This window comes from Trachypithecus francoisi, unplaced genomic scaffold (assembly GCF_009764315.1).
Source record: "Trachypithecus francoisi isolate TF-2019V2 unplaced genomic scaffold, Tfra_2.0 Lachesis_group8, whole genome shotgun sequence".
NCBI lineage: Eukaryota > Metazoa > Chordata > Mammalia > Primates > Cercopithecidae > Trachypithecus > Trachypithecus francoisi.
In genome coordinates, this window is record NW_022681473.1 from 95,099,033 (window position 1) to 95,125,845 (window position 26,813).

General features: G+C 37.5%; 1 protein-coding gene across 2 annotated transcripts; it reads right to left on the reverse strand.

Moving 5' to 3' along the window:
- Positions 1-345: 345 nt before the first annotated feature.
- Positions 346-26,159, reverse strand: LOC117080360 (caspase-4). Of its 2 annotated transcripts, XM_033205348.1 has the most exons (9): positions 26,004-26,159; positions 12,336-12,590; positions 9,472-9,581; positions 8,502-8,675; positions 7,111-7,345; positions 6,121-6,264; positions 4,474-4,583; positions 2,191-2,294; positions 346-449 (listed from the first exon to the last, which is right to left on the reverse strand). In XM_033205348.1, exons 1-8 carry the CDS (start codon positions 26,008-26,010, stop codon positions 2,196-2,198), a joined length of 1,134 nt encoding a protein of 377 aa, XP_033061239.1. In that variant the 5' UTR covers positions 26,011-26,159; the 3' UTR covers positions 346-449; positions 2,191-2,195. The 2 variants fall into 2 exon arrangements, 1 of the variants encoding a protein (XP_033061239.1); XR_004435803.1 differs by lacking the exons at positions 346-449; positions 2,191-2,294 and adding an exon at positions 5,552-5,756.
- Positions 26,160-26,813: the final 654 nt, after the last annotated feature.

A 26,813-nucleotide genomic window follows, 5' to 3' on the forward strand; every position in this document is an offset into this window, starting at 1 on the left:
TACCATACAGGTTTCCATGGTGGCTGTACCATTTGAAATTCTCACCAACAGAGCACAGGATTCCAATTATTCTACATCCCTGAAAACCCTTGTTATTTTCTGTTTGTTGGGGGTTTTCTTTGATGGGAGTCATTCAAATGGGTATAAGGCAGTATCTCACTATAGTTTTCGGTAACATCTTCTTTCATCCTATTGTTGGGGGTAGTCGCAGTCAGTTTTCTTCATCAGCCAAATATAGATATTTCATGAGCCATAAAACTCGAAAATCCAGTTAGCTTCCTCCATTTCCACTCACCCACCATTTTCATTGAAATTATATTCACTATTAGAAAAAGACACCGTTCATTGGTCTTCACTTTTATTGAAATACAAAATGTTAAATATGCTAACTGTACTAATGAAGGTGCTCCTTGAAGTTGATAAAGGAGGATTGGGTTGCTTGTGGCTTCCTGCAGGGGAGAGAAAGAACAGAATGTCAAGATGGTCACCCTTGTTGCCTTCATCCCATCCCTCATCATGATTCTTCTTGCATCCTCTTCCATGTGCTCTTGCCACTTCCCTTGATTTCCATTTGTGACATCTTAGTCTATTCACCAAAATGTGATCTTTGTAAAACCTAATTTAAAGCATATCACTTCTTTTTTCTAAAGCACTAGAAAGGCTTCCTGTCTCACTCAGGTAACAATTTTTAAACGTTTACCATGTGCTAACATAGAACCATGAGATCTGACTTCTCACTGCTTCTCCTAATTTGTCTCTGCCATTTTCCCCAGTAATGTTCTCTTTTGGTCACACTATCTCATTGCAGTTATTTAAATATATTTAGTGCATTGCTACCCCAGGGCATTTGCACTGGCTGCATTCTGTGCTGGAACACTTTTCCTGCATAAGAACCACATTATTCACTCCCCAACTCTCTCCATTCTTTGTTCTGATTTCATTATTTCAAGAAAAGCTTTTGAGTGAAATATCTATAGGAGTACAACATCCATCAATCTGTGTTTTCCTTTCTCTTCCTTTATTTTTCCTTTCTGGCCTGTGATGTATTTACCACTTTATGTTTTCAGAGTCTGTTTCTACTCACTAGAATATAAGCTGTCTGAGTGTAAGAAATCTATTTACTTTGTTAATTGGCATATTCCAAGCATCTAGAACAAAACCTGGTGCACAGTTAGTGTTGGCAAATATTGGTCAATAAATAGTTCAATGTCCAAATGTCACCCCACTGGATGGATTAGGCACTGAAAACTGTTATGCTGAAATGATGCAATATTGTGATTGAAGTGTCAGAAACCAAGAGTAAAAAATTATGCAGTAAATGTTGGAAGTATTGAGAACAACTTTATACATTTCACTATAAAATATAATTTTAAGTATGCATGTTGGAGGGAAATTGATAATAGTCTTATAATCTAGTGTGAAATAAAGCTGTTATGAGTGAAGAAAGTAATCACTTGGTACAGACTCAATGTACCCATTCTATAACATTGTGATCAAAATAGTAACAAAAGTTACATGGGAGCTTGAAGGAACTTCTGGACTGTGATTGAGGATTCAGAAGCCAACTCTGAGTGATTGGTGATCTGCATTGTGAGAACAGTCTGAGAACCAAAGCCTAGATCAACACAAACTCTACAGTGTAGGATGTATTTTCTACTATCTGGTATGTCGGTAATGTGGTATTTGCTGTGACATCCTCACTTAGAGGATCAAAATGTTGCTTTCTCCAGAGTTAACTCCTTTGTTTACTCTGTTTTGTTCAGGGTTTGATGCAGTGTTTGGTTACTTAGTGTCTGTCTGTCTGTGTGTGTGTGTGTGTGTGTGTGTGTGTGTGTGTGTGTAAGAAAGGGAGAATAAAAGAGAAACACTATGAGAGATAAATGAATATAAATAGTAATGGAAGCATGAGCATGTTTCCACTTTAATAATTGTTATCCTGAGTTATTCATTATCACATTCTGCTGCAGCTTTTCTTACTTCCTTGATTGATTGATTGCCTGATTAATTGTAGAGTTGGAGGAATCCAAATGCATATAAGTCAGAAAAAAAGTAGCAGATAATCACCAGACTACATCAACAAAAACACCAACTGACCATCCAAGTACTCAGCTGTCCTTTGTCATTGGACCTAACCACCAATATCACTCCCTCATTTATTTCACACACCACCAACAACTCTCAATACTTAACCATTTTCAATTGCCCGGAAAGAGGTAGAAATATCTTGTCATGGACAGTCGTTCTATGGTGGGCATTTGGGCTTTAGCCCTTGGAGTTTCAAATGATTGCTGTACCTGAAAAATAAAATAGGCTATAGATGAGATAAGACTCTTTTGAGGTCTCAGAAAGCATCTTGCACCATGAACCAGACAACACCTGGAATGAAAAGAGCTTGCAGGTTTCATAGAACCAAGCCCATGGGCATTCTAACTCCTCAACATTGCCCCCTGCCTCTTAGAATTAACACTCCATGTCAGACTGCACTCTTTACATCAAAATAAACACCTTGTGTCTAATCCAACGTCTTGGAAATTGTTCATGAAAACTGCATAAGGAAGGACTCTGTACTTTCAATGACCACCAAAGCTGATTCCTCAACTGAAGGAGAATTAAATCCGAGTATCTTATCTTTTTTTTTTTTTTTTTTGAGAAGAAGTCTTGCACTGTCTCCTGGGCTGGAGTGCAATGGTGCGACCTCAGCTCACTGCAACCTCTGCCTCCCGAGTTCAAGCAATTCTTCTGCCTCAGTCTCCCAAGTAGCTGGGATTACAAGTGCCCGCCACCAAGCCTAGCTAGTTGTGTTTTTTTGTATTTATAGTAGAGACGTGGTTTCACTATGTTGGCCAGGCTGGTCTCAAACTCCTGACCTTGTGATCCACCCACCTCGGCCTCCCAAAGTGCTGGGATTACAGGGGTAAGCCACCACGCCCAGCCCCAGTATCTTATCTTTAAGACCCAAACACTGAACAACTTTCATGTCTCCACCACCAAGCTGATCTTGAAGTTTTTTTTGCATCAACTAATTGGTAAGAGTCTACTTATCCTAAAACCAGAATTTTCAGTTCCTTTTTCTATAAATATCCTTGAAAGTACAATGTCTAACTCCTAATTATCCAAAAAGATTTAAAAGATTTAACTTCCTAGATCTCTATTCACAGGAACTCTGTCTCAATTTATGTTGCATTTCCTCCTCCTCCTCCTTTCTCCTCCTCCTCCTCCTTCTCATTCTCCTCGTCATCCTCCTCCTTTCATTACTTTTTTTTTTTTAAGACAGGGTCTTACTCTGTTGCCCAGGCTAGAGGGTAGTGGTGCAATCTCAGCTCATTGCAACTTCTGCTTCCTGGGCTCCAGTGATTCTTCCACCTCAGTTCTCAGGTAGCTCAGATTACAGGCTCTAGTCAATATGCCTGGCTAATTTTTGTATTTTTTGTAGAGATGGGTTTCGCCATGTTGCCTAGGCTGACTTCAAATTCCTGGATTCAAGCCACTCCACCCTCCTTTGGACTCCTAAAGTGCTGTGATTACAGGAATGAGTGACTGTGCTAGTCCTGGATGGTTTCTTCTTTAAATGCCAAGGTGTATCTTTATTTTCCCATGGGAGTTTTACTGTTTTCTACAATTTTTACTTTACTAAAAATTATACTATTCTATGTTAATGCCAATCCCATTTCTCTTTAAACAAGAGGCAACGTTTATCTATGTATTATGCATATATTTATTCAATAATTATTAGTTAAATATCTGCTACATGCCCGATTTGTTGAATTATGGCAAATCTCTGCCATAATGAAGTTTGCATGCTAGTGAGTAAACACAGGTTAAAAAACAGACACATAAATAAACTATGCTGAGTGGGTGGAGGTACGAGCTATGGAGAAAAATAATATAGGAAGTAGTGGGAATAAGGAATGTCCCAAGTTGGGCAAGGAATAGCAAACCTTTCCTTCTACACATTTTATTGAAAGAATGACTTCATTTTGTTCCCTCTTACATGTCTTTATGGATCCTATCACAATCTGTAAGCGCATATTTGTTGGTTAACCCACATTTTCAGTATCCATATCTCCCACGAAAATGTGAGTCCTAGAAGATAGGCTTACATCATGTAGGCCTCATTTACCCCTCTGTCACTAGGAGGAACTCCATGACCTCGCAGACCACTCAGATTTCATTCATTTAATAAACTAAGTAATAAAAATTATTTCAAAATATTTTTCCTTCTCTAAAACTTAAGAACTTATAGTCCATAGCATAAAGCTTATGGTTGACATTTTTTTTATTTTACTTTGATCTTCTGCTGGGATATATTGGAATTGTCTTTTCCTTAGCCATATTTCAAACAGCCGAACGACAGAAACTAGGTACCTCTCTACTTTCACTTCCCTGACAAAGATTGTCATTGTGAAGTGAAAGGCGAATCATGACAAATTCTTCCTGAAGAAATGAATAACTAGAAAAGAAAGAGACACTTACCTTCCGAAATACTTCCTCTAGGTGGCAGCACCAAGAATATTTCTGGAAGCATGTGATGAGCTGTGTGATGAAGACGGAGCCCATTGTGCTATCTCTCCAGGACACGTTATCTATGATGATACAGATGGGTATGCCTTGGGCTATGACTTTCACTCTGTTTTTGTTTATACTTCCATTTTGAGAATTTTTTAAAAAGAAAAGCGTAGCTTGGGAATTATCTTTACAGATTTGTAGGAAGCACTTACAACCTGACATTTACCCACTTTCCACAGAAAGTAAACAGAAAACCTAGCAAAAGGTGACCAAAAGTTGCAGTTCGTAAGCATTGCAGGAGATTGTGTAGTGAATGAATTTTGATTCTTGGGATTGACTTTCTACTACAAAACTCACGCTCATTCTCTCTGCTTTTATAGGGGCTTGAGAAATAACTGGAATTATCCCACTTTACAGAGGAAGGAATAGAAGCTCAGAAAGATGAAGCAACTTCCCCATGTTCACACATTGAGTAACCAACAAAAAATTGCTACCAGGCTCTATGGTTGTTTGCAGATTATGCCACGCTGTCTTTCACCATATAATAAACAAAATGATGAACACATGACAAGTTTCAGTTATAGAAGACAAAGTGATAAAAATCTACTGTACAGGATGGTGCCAATAGTAACCAATACTGTTTTATGTACCTGAAATTTGCTAAAAGAGTAGATTTTATGCTAAGTATACTTCCCACACGCAATCACGGAATGATGATAATAATTAACAGAGAAGTGGAAGAATCTTTTGGAGAAGAGAGATATGTTCATGGCATAGATAGTGGTGGTGATTTCAGGAGTACATACATATCTCCAAACTCATTAAGTTGTACACATTAAATATGTACCATTATTTATGTCAATCATACCTCAATAAAGTGTTTTTAAAAAATAAGATTTAAAAAATATACAAATCAAAAACAGTTAAATGTACGCTCCTTAAGATAATTACCTAGAAGTGAAATATTAACCAATGTTCCCTGAGATTAGACCTAATCAACCCCACAACTTTGGAGCCTGGTAGCAATTTTTTGTTGCTTACTCACTGTGAACATTGGGGAGTTCCTTCATCTTTCTGAGCTTCTATTTCTTCCTCTGTAAAGTGGGATAATTCCACTTAATTCTTCTACTTGTTTTAAAGGGTATCCACAGTTCTAGGAGGGCATGCAATGGCACTGGTCATTGTAGAATCACATGGGAAATATGGAGAAGAAGACTTGAAGTTGATCATTTGAGAAAGAGAAGTCATTCCTGGAATCCATAAAAACACTATGTAAAATGTTAAATGGGCTTAACAAAAAAAAAAAAAACAGAATTCATCATATGTTTAAATGGTGAGTGGTGAATGGGTTTCCATGTATTGGGTTACTTTAATATTTGGTATGCCTCTGACTGTAAAGTGTAACACTTATAATAAAAGTACAATTTTCAAAAATGTGTGTTTTGGAGGGGGTAGGAATCTGTTTTCATATCACACATAAGATCATGTAAAATATGTGGAGAGCACACAACATTCTATCAGATCATTGTTTCACAGGGATTCTTGATTTTGTAGACTCATTCAAAAGGTAGCCTCAGGCCCACAAATCCCTTACTGCCACTGAAAGATACATACGTGGGGTTGAAGAGCAGAAAGCAATGAAGTCCTTCTCCACGTGGGTCTTGTAAACAGCGTCTTCCTCCAGGTTCTCAGGTGACTGTGAAGAGGCCACTTCCAAGGATGCTGGAGAGTCTCTGACCCACAGTTCCCCACGGTTTGCTGTAGAGACATTAACTTTCTGCACACTGCTGTGCCTCCCACAGAATGGCTATCACAATTGCCCACCTTGTTCTTTTTGAATATTCATTCTTACTAGTTTCATACATACAGAGCCACACAGACACAAATACACACACACACACACCCCACTTTGCTTTCTCTCCAGTGTCATTCAACAGTGTGCCTACTGATAGTGAGATCATCTTGAATTTATCATTTTTAGAAAAAAAAAATTGTTTTCTTTCGAAAAATAGCTTCCAAGAGCTGTGAGACAATTGGTCTCAAATTCCTGACCTCAAGCCCTCCTCCTGTCTTGGCCTCCCAAAGTGTTGGGATTATAGGCATGAACCACCATCCTCAGCCAGCCATGAGACAATTGAATCTCTGGAGCAAAATTGAACTGCAACATTCTAAAGTTTCCTGATCTGTTTACTAATTTCCCCCTCAATAATTATAAGAAAAAGGGATGCTGTTTGACATAATGGCCCCAGTTTCAAATGAAATTCTTCTCAAACCACACACTGTCCAAATGTCTGTAAAACATTTACAAATCAAGCTATCATGAAAATGATTCCATTCCAAAGTTTCAGTATTTCTGTTTCACTTTGATTTAGGGATTCTGATGATCTCCTTCACCGCTTACTGTGGATAAAATTGTACAGAAATTTCTCCGCTGATGAGACAATTTCTCATTCTACCAGACCCTTAGGTAGAGTTTCTTTAGAATTCATTGTACTTTATTTGCACTGGATGGGGTCTAAGACTGTTTCCCCTAAATATAAACCAAACATCACAATCCTCTGCATACACCTTCGTAACTGTTAGATGTTCAGTCCCAGCACTCACCGCCTCTGCAGGCCTGGACAATGATGACCTTGGGTTTGTCCTTCAGACTGAGGCAGTTTCGGTTGTTGAATATCTGGAAGACGGTGTCATAAAGCAGCACATCTGGGTTTTTCTCATCATGTGCAGTTCCGCAGATTCCCTCCAGGATGCCATGAGACATGAGCACCAGGAACGTGCTGTCGGAGGACTTGTGCTCTGGTCGGGCAGCAAATGCCCTCAGCGCTGACTCCATATCCTGTAAAAGAGCAATGTCTAACTTCAGTCAGAGAAGCATCACAATGAATAGGACATCCTAGGTTTACCATGAGTGAAACAAGAAACATATGTGACATCCGGGTCATGGTGCTTCACATATTGCTTACTCAGTCATGACAGCTGTTTTATGGTTTTATTTTTCCTTCTCTATGGGGCTGTGGGTTCTCATTTTCTCTTCCTACTGACATACTCTCTTCTTAGTATATTGTATATTGTTATGTGTTACTTTTTCTTTTCCATCTCAATCTTTTCTCTCCCTACCTACCAAGAGTCATGTGTTATAAATGCAACACAGCACCTTCTTTGTAAAATCCATCCCACTATGCTTAGAATAGAATCAAACTTCTGGCCTGACCATACTCCACCCTCATACTGTGTCCATTCTCCTTCAACCTCTAGTCACACTGGTCTTCTCTTTATGCTTCTCATGTGCCAGGTTCGTTTTCAGCTCAGCTCTTTCACATTAGCGTCTCCTACTTTGAAGGCACTGCATTCGTGTCTTTCCAGAGCCGTCTCCAACCAACCCAAAAACATGGCTCTCAACCCTGCAATTCTGTCTCATGTTTCCTTTTTCTTTTCTTTTTGCTTACTTTTGGCTGTCTTGTCACTGTTTTATAGGCACACACATGCACACCTGGTGCTTGAAGTTGTCTCTTTTCTTAAAATTTCACTGTTTCTCTCCACTGTAACCTAGATGAATGCCGGCTGGGAACTTCCCGTCTCATTTACCTCATTTACAGACCTATTCCCAATGTTAAGAATAGCTCTTGGCACCAGGTTTAGGACTCAATATTTGTTTTACAAGTGTGCTCCCATTTAGCATTCATTAGTCTATAATTTTCTGGGGATTCTTGGGGCTGCATCCCAATCACATGATTTTGGAATTCAATAAGAAACGTAAAAACATGTGCCAATCATGTTTAGTCTAGTTTTCCAGAATTGAGGATATTTGGAGGACCAAAGAGACATAGATTTACCAATCTAGTACTCTCATTTTGCATATACACGCACGCACACACACGCACACGCACACACACACAGGTTGTTAAACCTTGTTGAGCTTCTTGAAGCTAAGTAGTTATTAGAAGGATGTGTGTTGAATATGTATGTGTTTGTGGCAGCTGAGGGGTTCTTACCCTGGCTGTCAGATTCTCTTCTACATCCACACTATAGTCCAGACCCTCAAGCAGCTCCTTCATCCCTGTGATGTCAAAGTCAGCTCCATTCCTTGGAGGCAGATGGTCAAACTCTGTATTGCATATGATGAGAGCCAGGCGTGTGCGGTCATTTCTCTCCTTTATTGGATAGATCTGCAGGATATGGAGACACAGTAAATTTAATTTACTCAAGTCTTCTTTCAGCCCCTTTATGCCTATCAATGTTGCTTTTTTAAGTCTTCATGCAGCTGCTCTCTGCTCTAACTTGCATCAAAGACACTGAGTTTCTCTCTCTGAAGAACCCAGGGAAAGAACCAGGACATATCTGAAATGGTTATTCAAGAATCTTGAGGAAACTAGATAATTTCTACCCCTTTTCTTTTCTCTTTTCTTCTTCAACTATTCCAATCTTTCTTAGCATTCAAAGTTCAGGTCAAATTTCATACAAAGCAAGAAATGTTGTCATTGGCGCCACTGAAAAATGAATACAGCAAAAGTCTTTGCCTTTGGAAGCATAGCTATTTTGTTACTATTTTTAACACATAAATGTATACTGTTTTTCAAGCTTTAATTATATTTCCCAAGTATCCTTCATATCTAGACTTTTCAACTAGAGTGCAACCAATTACTGGTCAGCTATCTTATCTTGTAAATATGTTTATTCCATGACTAATGCTACAATTTTCATAAAATCCAAATAATTACAAGAATAAATACATGAGCCATAGAAATACCAATTTTCTCTCAACTCATGATAAAATGATCTGCATTATGGGTTGAGAGAGGATTGGTATCATTGTGAAGTCACATAATCTTTCCCTTACTAAAAGCGTTATTGCAAATGGTTACTGCCATCCCCACCCCCAATCATTTAGTGCTGTAAGAAATGGTGCACTGAAGGAAAGCAATTTCTCTTCTTTTTTACTGTTTAATGCAGATAGCATAGCACCTCTTCAGCTCTTTCTTTACATAGTCTCAGGAACTCTTCATGAGGGCAAAGCTTGAGGGCATCTATAGATTCTCCTGACTCAGGTGGTCCAGCCTCGATATTCGGATGAGCTGCAGGATATCACATAACATAAATTGTGATTTCTGCCTCTGTGACCCAATTTGCCACCTAAGAAGCTCGAGAGAGAAGACGTCCTGGGAAGAAGATTTCTTTACATGCAGGGGTTTTAGTGGTATCTCATATCTAGTATTCTACATCAGGAGATGTATTGCTACTCGAAAAGACAGAAAAGAAGATCCACCCAAACATGTAATCATAGATTCTGATCATTCTGGGGAAAACATTTCGATGAGGTTGGGGTTAAATTTGGCCTTTCTTTATACAGTCAAAAGAATTTGATTTTTCCAAAGGTTTTACTCCAGGATACTCATTTATCTGTGTGGACTTTCTATTGTGTCTGTGCAAGAGTATACTGGGTAAATAATTGTCAGAGTGCTATCTACTACAAATTTGTGTTCCATGTCCAGTATTTAATTTCTACTATCACATGTAAAAAGTACAATTAAACAGGTAACATTAATTCTAATAACATTTATTTAACATAACATATAAAAAGTATTATTTTAACATGTGTCTTTAGCCACAAGCCAAATGCTTAATAGTTATCCCATACAGGATGGAACAAAATCCCATTTTGGTGTAATTGTCCCCTTCTAATCCCCACTACACATACCGATACATACATACACCAAACCGCAGAATATTGAATCTTGTACTTTCAAGGCATTATTTTTTAGCAACTTTGCTGTTAATTTTTAGTGATTCTAGAACAAATGAACTTCAATTATCCCTGTGCAAATTGTAAAGCCAGCTATTTGTAAAGCCAGCCAGTCTGAACTCTGGAGATGTAACAAGTTGTAAGAGTGTGTATGAATATCAACCCTTCTGAGCATCTTTTTTTCATAGATTACACAGTGATATATGACCTTCATCCTATTTCAGAAAATTCTGCCAATGTGAAGACATGCTGGATCCTTGGATATTCCCTGGTTAGAGGGTATGTTTTCTAATCCAACGTTTTCTGTTTCCAGTTCACTTACAGGTTTGGAGAACTTCCTAACTTAATCATCTCCTAATGATAATTATGTGTGTATGTGTAGATACAGTGTTTTCAGGTAAAATTAAAAATTAGATAAAATTTCTATCTTATATCCAATAGTAAGATTAGCATGAAAGCAAATCATTTCATTACAGGATGATACATATTATAGTGCAGAGTGCTGCCCAAAGAGAGCTGGGTACACTGTAGGTACACTGGCAGTGTACCTAAATTTTTCTGGGATCACTCTGGAGACTCCATCTGAAGATAGAGCCCAGGGAGCTACTTTAGGCCCCGCCTGTGAGGGGCTGCAGCTGCCTTATTCCTGCCACAGCCTCTGCTAATCAGATAAGTTACTTCAGTTTAGAATCGAATGCTCACTGTGATATCTGGGTTTGCTAAAACCATTCTGAAGCCTCTATTACTTCTACTCTAATTCCGATTAGTTGCACTATCACTGACTTTTTGAAAACGGAGATTGTTTCCATGCCATCCCAGGTTTGAGGAAAAAAAACAAAACAAACAAACGAAAAGCCCTGCAAAGGGACCAGTTTAAATATGAATGAGAATGCTACCTTCTTATAATCTTGAGCAACTGTCATGCTAGCATGTGCTCCCTGTTGGTAGGAACACCCCTTCTTCACAGAGGAGTGCTGATTGAAGAAGCTCATTTGATATGGTGAGGTCTCAACAATTTATATTTCCTTTTGTTTACTACTATTTATCATTATTGGTAATCTGTAATACTTCATGGCTCAATCTCTAAGCTTAAATTCTGGGGGGGAATTGAGTCTGTCTCTGGTGAACTTCAATATGAGAATATTTAACCTCTAATAATACATAATTCAATCTGGGTCAAAAGTTCCAAAAAGAAGTTTTAAAATTTTAGACACTTTACAGAGATTCTCCTTATCATATTTTATAAATCGCAGAAATAAGTAAGCACTGGAAAAGTCTAGTTCATAGCATCCACATAATAATTATGAAAACTAATATTTACTGAATGCATACGCTTTATTTATTCATCCTACGTTATTTAGGCATCCACTATGTGCCAAGAAAACTACTGATTACTGTTATTAATTGGTGAAGAAACCAGTTGTGTTCTGGTGGGAGAAACTTGGTAGATGTTGTTTCTGTTTACTGAGATGAAAAGGGAATAAAAATGCAACAGTTTTATTCTGGAGAACAAGTGTATAGTTTTAGCTGTATTTGTTTTGTGATGCCAGCAAAACACTTAAGCAGACCTGTTGAATATGCTGCTAGAGTTAAATGAGTCTGGAGTTCAGAGGAGAGAGTTCCAGATGAGAGCTAATATCTTGGGAGTTGTTGGCATGTGGTGCCTATCATTATAATGTTTCTAGGCCTAGACGATCTTATGAGAAAGTACTGGAATTGTCTTCATTTCACAGATGGTAAGACTAATAAATAGGGAGCTCGGGAAGTTAAGCAACTTGCAGGAAGTCTCATAGGTCACAGGTGACAGAATCTAGGTTTAGTTCTATGTATCCCTTACTACAAGGTGTGAACTATTAACTATTTTTGTACAAAATCTAAACACAAGGACTCAGTCTTTTATCTGCTTGTAAACTGGATTCCACCCCACAAAAGGTGAAGTGGTCTCTAAAAGGACAATGACAGGTTTAGTGAAAATGACAGTTTAGGAAGGGAAAGACAAGGGAATCACAGAAGACACTGCTTAGGCCTTGGAGTTAAATAGATTCTGGGAAAATCGAGACATTCATTGTAAAAGACCCAATCTTACCTTTTTTACTGGGGGATATTTGGTCTATGTTAAAAAAGGTTTGAAGAAGCATTTGACCTGCCATACGTTGTTTCTCTTGCATAGAGTCTGCCATGACCCGAACTTTGTCTTCAGTTTTTGCATCATAATATTTCTTTTTTTCCTCTTCCTTCCAGTTCAGCACATTTTGTTCCACCAAGTTATCTAAAACGCCAGTGAGGAAATCTTTGCCCAGGGATTCCAGCATCTTAAGTGGCTTTTTTCTCTGGTTGCCCTCTGTTAGAAATAGAAAACTCCTTTAACTATGGGCACAGCTTAAAGAGTTTCACCGTCACTTTAGATATAGTTCTACAATGTGAAATACTTCTGAAAGTATGTCCTACTTCACCATCTGTCTTCCTGTACCCGTAGATTTCTGTCATTCATCAAATTCCTACCCGGCTGTTTAACAATTTATTGCCACCTAATACTTTTTATTTTCTTTTTTGTTCCTTTTTCTTTTCTTTTCTTTTAGCTTCTCATCTTCCTTCTGTGGCATTGGACCTAATGCTAACTTCCTGGTCATCCACTGTATTCATTTTTCTCTTTTACTGGTTCACGACTCATAGCGATAATGATCTGCCTAAAATATGTATTCTCGGGAAAGTCAATGCTCTTGTCTAGAATATAAATTCTTCCTACAGGCTATATGATTTTTACTCTTTTCTGTATTTAGTTTTCTTGGTGAAAGAACTATATCTTTGAATTTGCATTTTTTAACATACATCCTATACCCCCATCTTTGTATTCAAAATGTTTAAAAGTACTTAATATGCTTGCTAAATACATAAATTAAAGAATAAATGGATGAGTGCATCCATACTTATAATTCTTTCAAATCTTGTTCTCAATGAAAATTTAAAATTGAAAGTAACCTGATTACTAATCTTCCAGTGTAGTCGATTAACTTAATTTGACACCATGTTAATGTATTACTCCTTACAGTAATTTGAATATTTATGAGGAAATATAGATATCAAAGTAATACATCCTTTATTTCAATACAACAGATATGATTTTGGCAGATTGTACAGAGAAATGCTGGATATCTTATCAATTCTCAATCAATGCTATGAAGACAATTATACAATCCATGTAGATGTAAGGATAGTGTTGACACAAAATGACATTTAAAGAAATCATGTCAGGACATTGCACAAAAGCTTTGGCAGAGAAGCACCAGCCTCATTGTCTGGGTTATCTTGAATTAATATTTTCATAAATGTTTATTGGACAGCTATTATGAGAAAGACATTAGACATTGCAAATCAGGAAAAAAGTTACCTAACACAAACTAACTTAATAAAGGGTAACATCTCCCATGTACTTATTATAAATAAAAAAGGAATGCATATAAAGCAATATAAATCATCATTATAATTATCATTATTATTTACAAATCACTGTACCAAGGGTTTTACAAATGTTAATATACTGGACCCTCACAGTAAGCCAGTGGGGTAGTTATTACATTCCCTATTTTATATTTACCATTTAAATAATAACTTGCTTCATATCATGTGAATTAGGATTCAAATCTTGTTTTTTTTACCATATTCTATAAGTTAATCATGATATGGTTCAATTAAAATAGTTAATATTCATTGAGTCCCCATCATGCCAAGTGCATTACTGAAATTTCACAAAAATTCCATGTAAAACATATATTAACCTCTCTTATATGGAAAATGAAAGGTAAGAAGTAATTAACTCAAATAATGTGAAAGAACATCGAGTATATAGTAACTGGGAATAAGAATTGAAATCTAGAGGTTCAGAATCAAACTACATTGCCTGACAGTTTGTGAAGAGCTTCTTAAGAGAATGTAGACAAGATGTTTAAGGGGCTCAGAAAACATTAGTACATTCCAACAGGTGAGATCACAAAGGCTTCTGAGAACAGGTAGCAAAAATATTAGTCTTGCAACATCATGTACGGATGTTGGAACACAGTGTGATTTGCAAACAGTACACAGATTAGTTTGTGGGATATCCAATCTGCCTGAGTTCTGGGCTTTTGTTTTATTTATTTGTGTGCTCAGTAAACTAATATAGTGTTGACTGAATAAATGATTTGTGAAGAAATATAATAAGCAATAAAATTGAAGAGTTTTTCACAAAAAATGCCACGTATGACAAACACACAGCTAACATCATACTCAATGGTGAAAAGTTGAAAACCCTTTATCTAAGATCAGGAAGAAGACAAAGATACTCACATTCACCACTTCTTTTCAACGTAATTCTGGCCAGAGCAATTCGACAACAAAAATAAATAAAAGGCATCAAAATTGGAAAGGAAGAAGTTTAATTGTGCCTGTTTAAAAATGAAATGGTCTTATATACAGAAAACCCTAAAGGATCCACAAAAATATTTTGGAACAAATAAACAAATTCAAGAAAATTGCAGGATAAAGAAATCAATATATAAAAATCTGTAGTGTTTCTGTATAACAATAAACCATCTTTAAAAATAAATAAATTTCTATTTAAAATTGCTACAAAAATACTTAGAAATGAATTTAACCAAATGGGTAAAAAAAAAAAAAAAAAAAAAAAAAACACGTACACATAAAAGTATAAAACTCCAACCTGATCAACGTGCTGAGACTCTGTCTGTACAAAAAATTTTAAAAGTTGGCTGGCCATCGTAGCAATGTGCCTATAGTCCTTGCTTCTTGGAAGTCTGAGGTGGGAGGATTGCTTAAGCCCAGGAATTTGAGACTATAGTGAGCAATAATTGTGACACTACATGCTAGTCTTGGCTACAGAACAAGATCTTGTCTCAAAAATAACAACAATAATAACAAATCTCAAAACTATAAAATATTGATAGAGGAAATTGAAGAAGACAAAAATAAGTAGAAATATATTTTGAGTTGATGAACGGGAAAATTACTGTTATTAAAATGTCCATAATACCCAAAGAAATCTAAAGATACAATGCAATTCCTATCAAAATTCTAATGGCAGCTTTTACAAAAATAGAAACAAGTCCTAAAATTTATATGGAATCACAAAAAAACCCTGAATACGAAAGCTATTTTGAGTAAAGGGAACAAAGCTGCAGGCATCACACTACCTGAGTTCAAAATAGACTACAAAGGTACAGTCATCCAAATAGCACGATAGTGGCATAAAAGTAGAAACAGAGAGCAAATGAACAGGACAGAAAACCCAGAAATAAACCCAACTATTTACATTAATTTGACTTTTCAACAAAGGTTTCATGAACACACAATCAGGAAAGAACAAATTCTTCAATAAATGGTATTGGGAAAATTGGATAACCACATGCAGAAGAATAAAAATCTCTAAGCATACACAAAAATAAACTCAAAATGAGTTAAATATGTCAATGTAAGGACCCAAACTGTGAAACTACTGGAAGAAAACAGAGGGGAACAGCTTCATGACATTGGTCTAGACAATGATTTTTGGATGTGACACAAAAGGACAGGAAACAAAAGCTAACATGTGCAAATGAAATTACATAAAAAACTAAAAAGCTTTTACACAGCCAAAGAAACAATCAAAAGATTAAAGAGACAATCAACAGTATGGGAGAAAAGATTTGCAAATCTGATAAGGAATTAATATGCAAAATACAAAGAACACAATTCAATAGAAAGAAAATAAACTGATTTAAAAATAAGCAAAGGACCAGAATAAACATTTTTCAAAAGACATACAGATAATATGTATATGAAAAATGATCAACCTCTGTAGCCATCAGGGAAATTGAAGCCACAATGACATATCACTTCCCACCTGTTGGAATGGCTATTACCAAAAAGACAAAAGATACCAAATGGTGGAGAGGATGTAGAAAAAAAGAAACTCTTGTACACTGTTGGTAAAAACGTAAATTAGGCCCTGCGTGGTGGCTCACGACTGTAATCCCAGCACTTTGTGAGGCCAAGGCTGGCGGATCACCTGAGGTCAGGAGATTTAGACCAGGCTGGACAACATGATGAAACCCTGCTTCTAGTAAAAATACAAAAATTAGCTGAGCGTGGTGGTGGGCACCTGTAATCTTAGCTACTCAGGAGGCAGAGGCAGTAGAATGGCTGGAACCCTAGAGGCAGAGGTTGCAGTGAACTGAGATTCCATGACTGCCCTCCAGCCTGGGCAACAGAGTGAGACTCTGTCTCAAAAAAGAAAAAAAGAAAAAGTAAATTAGCATAGTCTTTATGGAAACCTATATGGAGACACCTCTGAAAGTCAAAAATAGAGCTAAAGATATGATCAAGAAATCTCACTATTTAGTATATATCAAAAATTTGAAAATAAGTGTCTCAAGGAGATATCTGAACTTCTATTTCCATTGCAGCATTATTCACAATAGCCAAGATACAAATTCAATCTAAATGTCTGCAGACAGATGAATAGATGAAGAAAATGTGGTTTATATACACAATGCAACACCATTCAGCTTTTAAATGGAAGTAAATCCTATTGTTTCTGACAATATTGATGAACATGAAGAACATTGTATTAAGTAAAATAAGCCAGGCCAGGCACCAAAAGACAAACTATCACATTATCTTGCTTATACGTAGAATCTAAACAGGCTAAACTCATAAAAGCTGAAGGTTGCACATAGAAAATACATACAATATTTATTTGTCAAATAAATAAATAAATAAGTAAATTAAAAGTATGGCCTGAGGTATAATCTGCACATTCTGATGGCATCCATTATAGGCTTAAAATAATAAATAAATCACCCTCAAATTTATGGATTCAGCCCAGATGTGGATGTCGGTATTGAAGCCCATACATCCAATATACAAAGAGGTATCTCAACTACATCTCACAACCTCATTCAACTCAACTTACGAAGATGAACTGTTCGTTTTTTCATTTCCATCCTTTATTTTCTTTTCCATATACTAGTAAATAATACCTATACTCCATGTACAAAAAAAGCAGCAAAACCTGGTGATATTCAACCTCTTTGGCCTTCCTGTATCTTATTTCCCTTCTTAATTCACATTGCATCGATTTTATTTGCTAAACATTTTCAGAATCTGACCACTTCTCTCAATTCTAATTGTTCATTACTTCTATTCAGGCCAACATCCTTTCTGAAGAAATAAATTCATAAGAACTTTATCAACCTACTCTCTGCCCTTTCTAGTCTTCACAATGAGGAGTGTTCCAATATCTAGATTTGACCATGAAAACTTTCAGCCTATTCTAATCTAGGCCTTCTCATTCACTCGTCTTCTGATACTGTTCCCACCTTGCTCATTACATTCAAAACATTCCACCCTTCATTTAGTTTCTAGAAAGCTTCTATTTAGGGATCTCTGTATTTCCAGTCCCCACCTTCTCATTCCTTCTTGTTTTCCTTCTGCTGTCTGTCTAACCTTCAAGTCTCAGATTAGATGGCATTTTTTTTCAGTTAATCAAGTCTCTTCTTAGGGGTCTGTATATTTTCAGCAGCCCCGTTTCTAGTTTCTTCCGATTTTTGTACTGTTCTCTGTCTATCCTTCAAGTATCAGATTAGATGATATTTTCTTAAGGGAATACTTTCTGATTCTTCTGGAGGAGGCAGTGTCAGATGTATATTCTCCTAGGGCACCTTGAATCTCCTTAGTGTAGCATATTTTTTCCATTTATTTATTTACGTATTTATATATTTTTGTGAGACGGTCTCACTCTGTCACCCAGGCTGAAGTGCAGTGGTGCTATCTTGGCTCACTGCAACCTCGGCCTCCCGGATTCAAGCAATTCTCCTGCCTCAGCCTTCTGAGTAGCTAGGACTACAGGTGCACGCAACCACGCCTGGCTAATTTTTGTATTTTTAGTAGAGATGGGATTTCACCATGTTGGCCAGGCTGATCTCGAACTCCTGACCTCAGGTGATCCACCCATCTTGGCCTCCCAAATTGCTGGCATTGGATTATAGGTGTGAGCCACCACGTCCAGCCTTTCTTCTTTTTTTCTCCATTTAATTGTGATTCCCAGCCTACTTATCACTATCCACTGTTAGATTTCATGCTCTGTGAGGACAGGGGCCATAAAATACACCTGCACTATTTTTGGCATTCAGGGGATATGTATTAATTATTTACTGAATCAGTAGTCAAGGCAATGTAGGAACAAATGAATAAAATTTAAGTATGGTTCAACTCTTGAAGAATATGAAACCACTTTTGCAAAATTATAACTGAGGAAATTACAACAGCGAAAGAAATCAGACTGGGAAAGCCTTTGTGGCTACCTGTCTGCAGTTTGGTGCCTCCTGTCCAGCGATGGATCCAGAAACTAGCCCAAGTTGCTGCCTAGTTCTCTTGGACTGGGGGCTGGCTCTGGTACTCTCTCCACTGGCAGGCACTGCCAACCCAATGTGCATGCATTTAATTGCAGTGGAGAAATAATCCTGGATAGATGTCCTCTAACTGTAGCCCTATCACAGGGTTTCTGTCTATAGTCACATTGCAGGGTGTCTGGTGAGTAACCTAGGTGCTGCCAATGCCTCCTTCCTTCTCCTTACTGGTTCTGTGACCCCAGAGTGGGGTGTCTGTCTGTAGCCCCATTGCAGGGTGTCAGAACTGGTGAATATACTAGGCACTGCTAATGCCTCCTTCCTTCTCTCAAATGGTCTGTAGCTCTATGATGAGGTGTCTATAGCCCCATCGCAGGGCATCTTTTGTAGCTCCACCACGGGATATATTTATGGCTCCACTGGGATCTCAGTTGGCTCTAACTAGTAGGAAGAGTCTTGGTTCAGGAGACTTCTCAATCAGGAAGATTTTGAGATTTCTCAGACAGAGAACAGGAGGATAGTTTGGAAGGGATACTCTTAGAGTTCCTGGTTAGGGATCATCTGATTTGGAAGGTCCTTTGTCTGTCTCATCTTTGTGCGTGTTTGTATATGTGGAGGGAATCTCAGAAGGAATTGCTGGAGGAAGTCCAGCAGGCCTAACTCAGAGAACTCTTCTTTTCTGTTACATTTGATGAGCCCTGGAGAAAGTTCAACAGGCCTGTCTCATGGTGACTATCTGCTCTTTGCCTTACCCAGAGACTCCATTGTGAATTACTGTTCTGAGGTCGTCCCTCCCCACCTGGAGTGGATCAAAGACAACAGGGACCAACAGGAAAAAGTTTAAGCTTTGCCAGGTTGATCCTGGGTGCTGAACGAGGTGACTAGTGTCTGTTTTGTTATGTGAATTCTGCTGGGATGGAAAATGTTAAACAGTTCCCCAGGCAGCCAGTTGGGCAGCATCTTGCATTTTAAGTATCTTGCCTACGGTTCCATACAATAGAAAATGGTGATTTTCTCTTGTAAAGTGGCTTGAATCCCACAACTATGGTGAGGTGAGCAGGGTGATCAGAAGCCATTCCCTTCCTCTGGAAGTTGCAGAGGAAGGGAACCCAGAAATCTGGTATGCCAGCAAAAAGAGTAAGAAATTCTTACAAGCTAGGTTTCTGGTCTCTCTCTTTCTCCATCTGTGTAAACAGTAAATATCACTCTTTGTCTCTCTGTAAGGGTTTGATTAATAGAAAAAAGAATTTGCAAGACTAGTCCTAGCCTGTAGCAAATCTGGTGTATTTTGTGCTAAGAATTTGTCTTTCAGTGTTCTGTAACAGAAAGAGGGGTATTGCAGGATATAATATGGGTTTAGGACCCCTTTAAACCTGCTTTTCAAGCCAGCTCAGCAGGCTGGACAGTTATAAACTTTGGTATGGGTCCCTGAAACCAATACTGTATGGAATTTCTGTCTTGTTTGGTCTCTTTAATATCTTAATCTTGTGACCAAATGTGGATACTTTCTTTTGGTTTACACCATCCAGCCCTAAAAATTTTTCTTGAGCAGTTAAAAACCTTGGTAACGTTAAAAGTGGCTTCTCTAGTATCCTTCTTGGAATAGCAATGGAAACTTCTCAAGACTGTAACTCAGTAGCTAAGACTTTGCCTTTTGACAATAGTGGCCCAGGTTCTATTCTTGGCTTCTGGAATGATTTCTTTCTGGCTTGCTATTTGCGTAACTTTGCCATTTAATGAGGTTCTCCCAAAACTCCATGGATAGCTTCTGATTTCCTCTCTTGAATTTTCCTTTCTCTGAACTACCTTGGGGAAATTCTAAATCTTGTAAAAAGAAACTGCTTACCATGTCTTTGAAGCACCTGGGAGGTTACTTTTGGTAAAGTTCAAAAGCCAGAAATATTGGCCGCATGGCTAAAGTTGGGTAATAAGAAATTTAAAAGGATTTTTTTAAGAGCACTATGGTTAAAAGTCAGCTTAATTAAAAGTGAATAAACAAGTTATAGATACATTTAAAAGGCCTTAATGTTTTTGTCTTCTTGGATCTCATTTAGCCATAAAATGTTTTTTTCCTCTTAGTCAACTGAATTATTTTTCTCCATTTTTTTGTCTTACCACTCTTAATACACACGAGAGGCCCTAAGATAACTTCTGATAGCCTGGGACTCCTTGGGAAAAACAGGGGAGGCACCACAGACCCCATTTCAGGAAAAACAAACAACAAAAAACAAACAAAAAACCCTCTGTTTTCTTCATGACACCCAAGGAATTAAAAGTAGATAGATCCCTCTCAAAATCAAAGGCTCTGTTCTGTTTTGCATTGTGTTGTCTGACAGTTTGAGTTTTGGGGATATCAGAAATTACTTTGCATTATGAGAGAGCTTTGGTATGTAATAACCAGGAAGGAAATATACTTTAAGGGATGGCTAATAGTATTTTCACAGGAATACTTGGCTCTTTGCACACTTGAATCAGAGAAGCATGCTCCAGATCACCTGGAAGACATGGAAACATCCCCATACCTGACTGAGAGATGAGACTTCCTTGGGGGATGGCCTGATTTCAAAATGGGCTCATTGGCTTTAGGTTGCCTTGCAATAAAATGCAGGTTAGAAGCACTGTACTCTCTTCTCCAGTAGTATTTCCCTCCTTTTGGGGATCAAGGGTCCAGTATAAAATGGCACCCTTCATTTTGGAGATCTGTCTTTATCTTCAGCTGTGGCTGCTTATTTGGCTCGGAAAAAAATGTATGCTTTCCTGGCCTTGTTCCTCCAAGGGCTCCCCTCTGAAGCCAGTAATCCAGTTAACAACTGGCAAAAGAAATCTTTCAAGTACTGAATTTTCTGTCTTCTGTGTATTTATATTAACTTCTATAATTCTGATATTATTTAGTGTACATAGTTAGTAATTTGCAATTATTGTTATGTAAAAATTGTTGGATGCCACAGAAGTAAGCAAAATTCCTAGTTGATTATAGCTTTAATAGGGTTTATAGACTTTTGTCATCCACAGACATTTTGCCTTGCTTTTGTCCTTTTCAAAAAGAAGTTAATAATCAGATATAGGACTCTGAGTGCAGGTCTCAGATAACTTTAAAAATTGTGCTATTGGAATAGAGGAAAAAAATGAAACTTCCAGGACTCTCATGGAGAGGTGATGTCTTAAACGTCACCAATCCTTTTGTTTTCAGAGTCAAGATAACATTTCTTTAGAGATATTTGCAACTTTTAACAAGTAGGTAAAATACACTCCTGTGAAAAAATTTTGAAGCATATATGTTTCTCTCTACCTGATTTCTCCAGAATTTGGAAACTCTTTGTAAGTATTCTCAATTTATGGCAGCATGGTTAATTTCGTAAATACAATAAAAGTCTGTGTTCTTTTGTAACACGACACAATTGGAGAAATCGGTTATTTTACCAAGGCTTTGACTGGAATGGCACGCTTCCCTTAAAAAATCGAAGTTGACTTATACAGTCAATAAAAGCCCCTTGGGGAATCTGGCCTCATACCTTGTCTACAGAGTCCTTGTACAAGGTTCTTGATCTGCAGTAAGTAAAGAATATCACTTTCTAACAGGTTCATGAGCTCCAAGTTACCTTGGGACGTTGAGAGAAAAGGAATTTACCCAACCCATAGGTATTTAAGGGTACAAATGCGTGGCTGGGATCGGCTCTTAAAAAGTCTTATCTGAGATTCCTCATGAAACAGAGTTCCATCAAAGCCAATTTAAACAATAAACGGCTTAAATAAAAAATAATTATTCTTGTTGCACTTTATGCAAATAGTCAGGCCAAGTACAATAAGACTAAAACTTATTTTGGTAAACACATTCGTTCTATCATAATTTATTTTTAATAAAAATGGAATCTGGAGAGAAAAATTATGCTTCAAAAGAAAACATACAAATACATCTGTTGTTAGTTGTCCTTGAGTTTTTTCTACAGTTTGGACTAAATCCTAAATTCTTTGTGGATTAGAAGTCCCCAAATTAATGCTTTCAAATATTTGCTTTTAAAATTGAGAATTGTCCTCTTCATCCTAGGATTTGTTATTTACCTTACAGGAGGCTATTGGCTTAAATATTACAGTAAAACTACAGAGGAGAGTACTAATGTTTTTGCATTGCAAGCATTGGAAACCCAGTCAGTCCTGCACGAGTGTGCTCAGACAATTGCAAAGTGGTTCCATTCTTCTCACCTTGGGGTTCACTCTAATTTCCACTATGTCCCCTGTCAGCAGGAAGAAGCCAGAGTGATAGATAGCCTTTTCCCATCTTCATAGCCTACACCTTAAGATTAAGTTATTAGAAAACCCAAACGGAGGGATTGAAAATGCCTTTGCAAAATTATAACTGAGGCAATTGCAACAGCGAAGAAATAAGACCTAACCGACTCTATGTTGCTTCTATCCCTTAAGCTGTTCTTATTCATTCCTGGGTGTAGGCCGAACTGACTTTGGGAAGGAATTTAGTTCATGGTTGGACTGAAACAAAACCAATAACAACCTTTTCTCGAAAAGACTCTTCTTGCCTGGGGTCCAGTCTCCCTTTGCAGGACTAACAAATTAGCTACAAGATTAAAAATTACTATTTAAGGGTCATGCAGCCTCTGGCTCCTAGAGTCGAAATGTCCCCCTTGTGCTTCCAGGGATAATATCATTTTTTAAAACCTAATATCAGCACTTAATATATTTTTCAGACACTGCACTCAGTGGATCAGCTGACACCACCCAGACCAGTAATCTAAACCAACCAGTTCTGCTGTCGCACCCAGGAAGAGAAGACAGCAAGAAAATCTCACTTTGACACCCTATGATTCCATCTCCCGCCTGAGTAATCAATACTGCCTATTTCCCAAGCCCCTACCTGCCAAATTATCTTTAAACATTGTGATTTCTGAATGCTCAGGGAGACTGATTTAAGTAATAATAACACTTCCCTCTCCCAAGCAGCTGACTCTGCGTGAATTATTCTTATGCCATTGCAATTCCCCTGTCTTTATAAATTGGCTCTGTCTAAGCAGTGGGCAAGGTGAACCCGCCTGGCAATTACAAATTCTTAATAGCAAATCAGGTAAGTTTGATTTCATTTAACAGACGATAGTTGCATGTTGGACGTTTCAACAGAAGGAAGGTGTGTTCATTCCCCTGTCCATTCAGGTATATTTAATCAGCATAAATTCTTGAAACTTACTCTGCTAGTATTGGTGGTACCACTTTTGAAGCATGTTTGTACACTTTAAAGTTTGCAGTCAAGTGGGAAGATAGATATGCAAATAAGTAAAATGAAAAATATTATAAGAATGTAAATAATCAGCAGAAGCTCAAGAAAAGCATAAGCGAAATGTGTCTCAGGTAGAAGATAGCTGTCCAGAGAAGGCAGGGCTTGGCACTGAGACCTGAAGGACTGGTAGGAATTTGGCCCTTGGAAAACTAGGGGCTGGTCTCTTGGCAGAGAGTAGTGAAGAAAGAAGCACAAAGACATGTGGGTGTCTGGTGTAACTGGAAAACTGGAAGAGCTGGGCTTTAGAAAAAATAGAAATATGAAGCCAGGACTGAAGTGGCAGTGATCAGAGACAGGGCAAGTATTTGAAGATATTTGCAGAAAGGTAGAGTAATAGCAGAGTTTGAGAGTCATGCCCACCTGAGACCACTCCTCCTAACAGACTTTTGACCTAAAGCATATTTTGAAGGCATTCTCTAAGTATCCCCTTCAACTATAATATGGCAATAATAGCACAACTGTGTTCATTGATTTTAAATATTAAATCAGAGAGAGTGCATGAAATAGCTATCATATGCTAAGCATTTTTTAAAGAGATGGTTACTATAGATTTTTTTTTTCTTATTATAATAATCACTAAATGAAAGCAGCAGTGATAATAAAAATGAAAGGAATCAATTAGAGGAAAAAACTCATGGGGATCGCAGTTTTGGTTCCGGGTAAAGTGATGTAATACTTAAACATATTATAGGATACAATTCCTCAGGAGTTTAAGGTAACAACAACTGACTACATTTGGTTGTTTATAATTATCAAACCATGACTTGTTTTTGACTAGTGACTTTCAATTTCCCCTATCTTTATCTAATGATCCCTTGATTCTGGAGCTTAAGTTAAATGTTGTGAAGTGAGACATAAACCTCGGAGAGAATTGTTCTACAGGGAGAATCAAAGGAGTAAAGAAACTCAACAAGGTAATATGAGTGAAGTAAATACAGTATGTTTTTATGAAGCTGAAATCATGCTTTACAAAGATTAATGGAAAAAATGGATACACATGTTTCAAAAGGTAGAAGAACTTGTCTGAAAGTTCAAATATTTAAAAAATAAAAGGCAATAGGGAGCCACTGTATGTCCCTCAGCAAAGTTAATTAATTACATTAACAGATCACTAGCAGGTAAGCAGAGAGTGTTAACTAACTGGTCAACTTTCCTAATAACACTAATCTGTACACAAACCTATGTCAAGTCAGTTTCATAAGAATTATGTGACAATCTTCAAAGGTAATAAATGCTTGCAGGGTATTTAAGATTGAGCTATTCATGGTGAGAAAGGGGGTAGTCATCTGACTTTTTATATGACTACAGATTACTGTGATATGTTAGAAGGTTTAGAATCCACTGATCTAGTCCAATTTCTCCCTTTGCCTATGAGGAGAATGAAGCCAAAGAAGCATATTACCTGCTGAAATACTAGCTGCCTAAGTAACTCATGACTCTATCCCTTATGCTTTTTCAGCTTCTGTGTATAAGACAGGTGACCTGAAAGTTGTGTGCAGAATGGATTGGAGAGTTAAGTCCTGTAGAGAAGGGGATCAGTTAAAAACAACAACAACAGCAAAACAAAACAACAGTGATATTAAACCATGAAATATTATATTAAAGTAGTCAGTACCAGGAACAAAGAGAAAGGGGAAAAAATTGAATCACTTTAAACAGACAAAAATGTAATTCACAATAAGAGATGTCAAAGAGAGTAACACTTCAGAGGCTCTCAGATCTGATTCTGGGAGAAAGGTTTATGATCTGGGCAATTAATCTGGAATCAAAAGAAATATTTCAGAATGCATTTTGAAACTTCTAGAACACACAAATAACTTCCTCTGGCTTTCTTTACCCTCCTTTTGATTACCAGAAGCTAAAAGAAAATAATTAACTTCTTTCTGGCTAGACGACATCTGGAAAACATATGATCTCCTTCAATATCTCTAACAACAGGTCCCATGATTCAAACTACACACAATCAGTAAGAAAAGGAATTCAGAATGTGTGCTATTGACTCACTTCCTTTCTTGTGTTTATTACAGAGCAATAAATCAAGTGTTTTCTAAGATCCTACTCCCAAGTTCCTAGTCAGAAAAGGACTCACCTGCCATAGGTAACAGCCTCTGTCCTTTTCTACAGCGTTGAAAAGAGCCTCAGACTCAAAAATGAAAGTAAACTATGTCTTTCCTTATTGCAAAGGGCGGAAACATGTACTTACAGATTGTGAAACTGCCGTTCAGACTTCCAGGCTCATTATCAGGAAGTGCCTTGTCGTCAGCAAATTGGCATGCAATTACTGGAATTTAGTTTCTGACGTGGTGAAAAAAAAATGAAAATGATAAAACATTGTCCTGTGGTTTGACATCTCAGCCTGTTTCTTTTCTTGTTTCCTGTGGCTACTCTAACTTCTTCTATCCAACTGTCTCTTCTTTTCTTGATCTGTCAGTTTTTCTTTCTCTGATCACGTAAAACCACAAATCCTGAAGGAGTTTAATATAACAAGTCTCCTTTCATTTCCTCATAAGGATTAACCAAATAGTTCATATTTCCTGCTTAAACTGTGTTGATGAATCATCACGATGTCTTCCCCTCTCTGTCTCCCTGTGGTCTTAACATTTTATTGGAGATAGATAGTGCTGCAAGAACGCTGTGGTCTACTCCCTGGCATGCTTTCCTTTTACTACCTAGGATGGCCATAACATTTAATTTTTACTGAGGGTGAAAGTTCACCTTTGCTTTTTGATATCCCCTCAATGAAAGTTGATTGTAGAAGGAGGCTCAGGCCATAGTAGAATTAATGTTTGATTTTACAAAGGTGATATGTCCAGAAGAACAGTTAGTAAAAGGAGAAAGAAAAAAGTGAGGATGGCCAAGTAGAAACAGCTCCAGTCTGCAGCTCCCACAGAGAAAAAAC

What these genes read in the sequence shown, in the direction of transcription:
- LOC117080360 (XM_033205348.1), bottom strand. An exon ending in AAGAGAATCTGACAGCCAGG is followed by an intron (nt 7,346 to 8,501) that starts GTAAGAACCCCT and finishes GCTCTTTTACAG; the next exon opens with GATATGGAGTCAGCGCTGAG. An exon ending in TTTCTGCTCTTCAACCCCAC is followed by an intron (nt 4,584 to 6,120) that starts GTATGTATCTTT and finishes GTATCATCATAG; the next exon opens with ATAACGTGTCCTGGAGAGAT.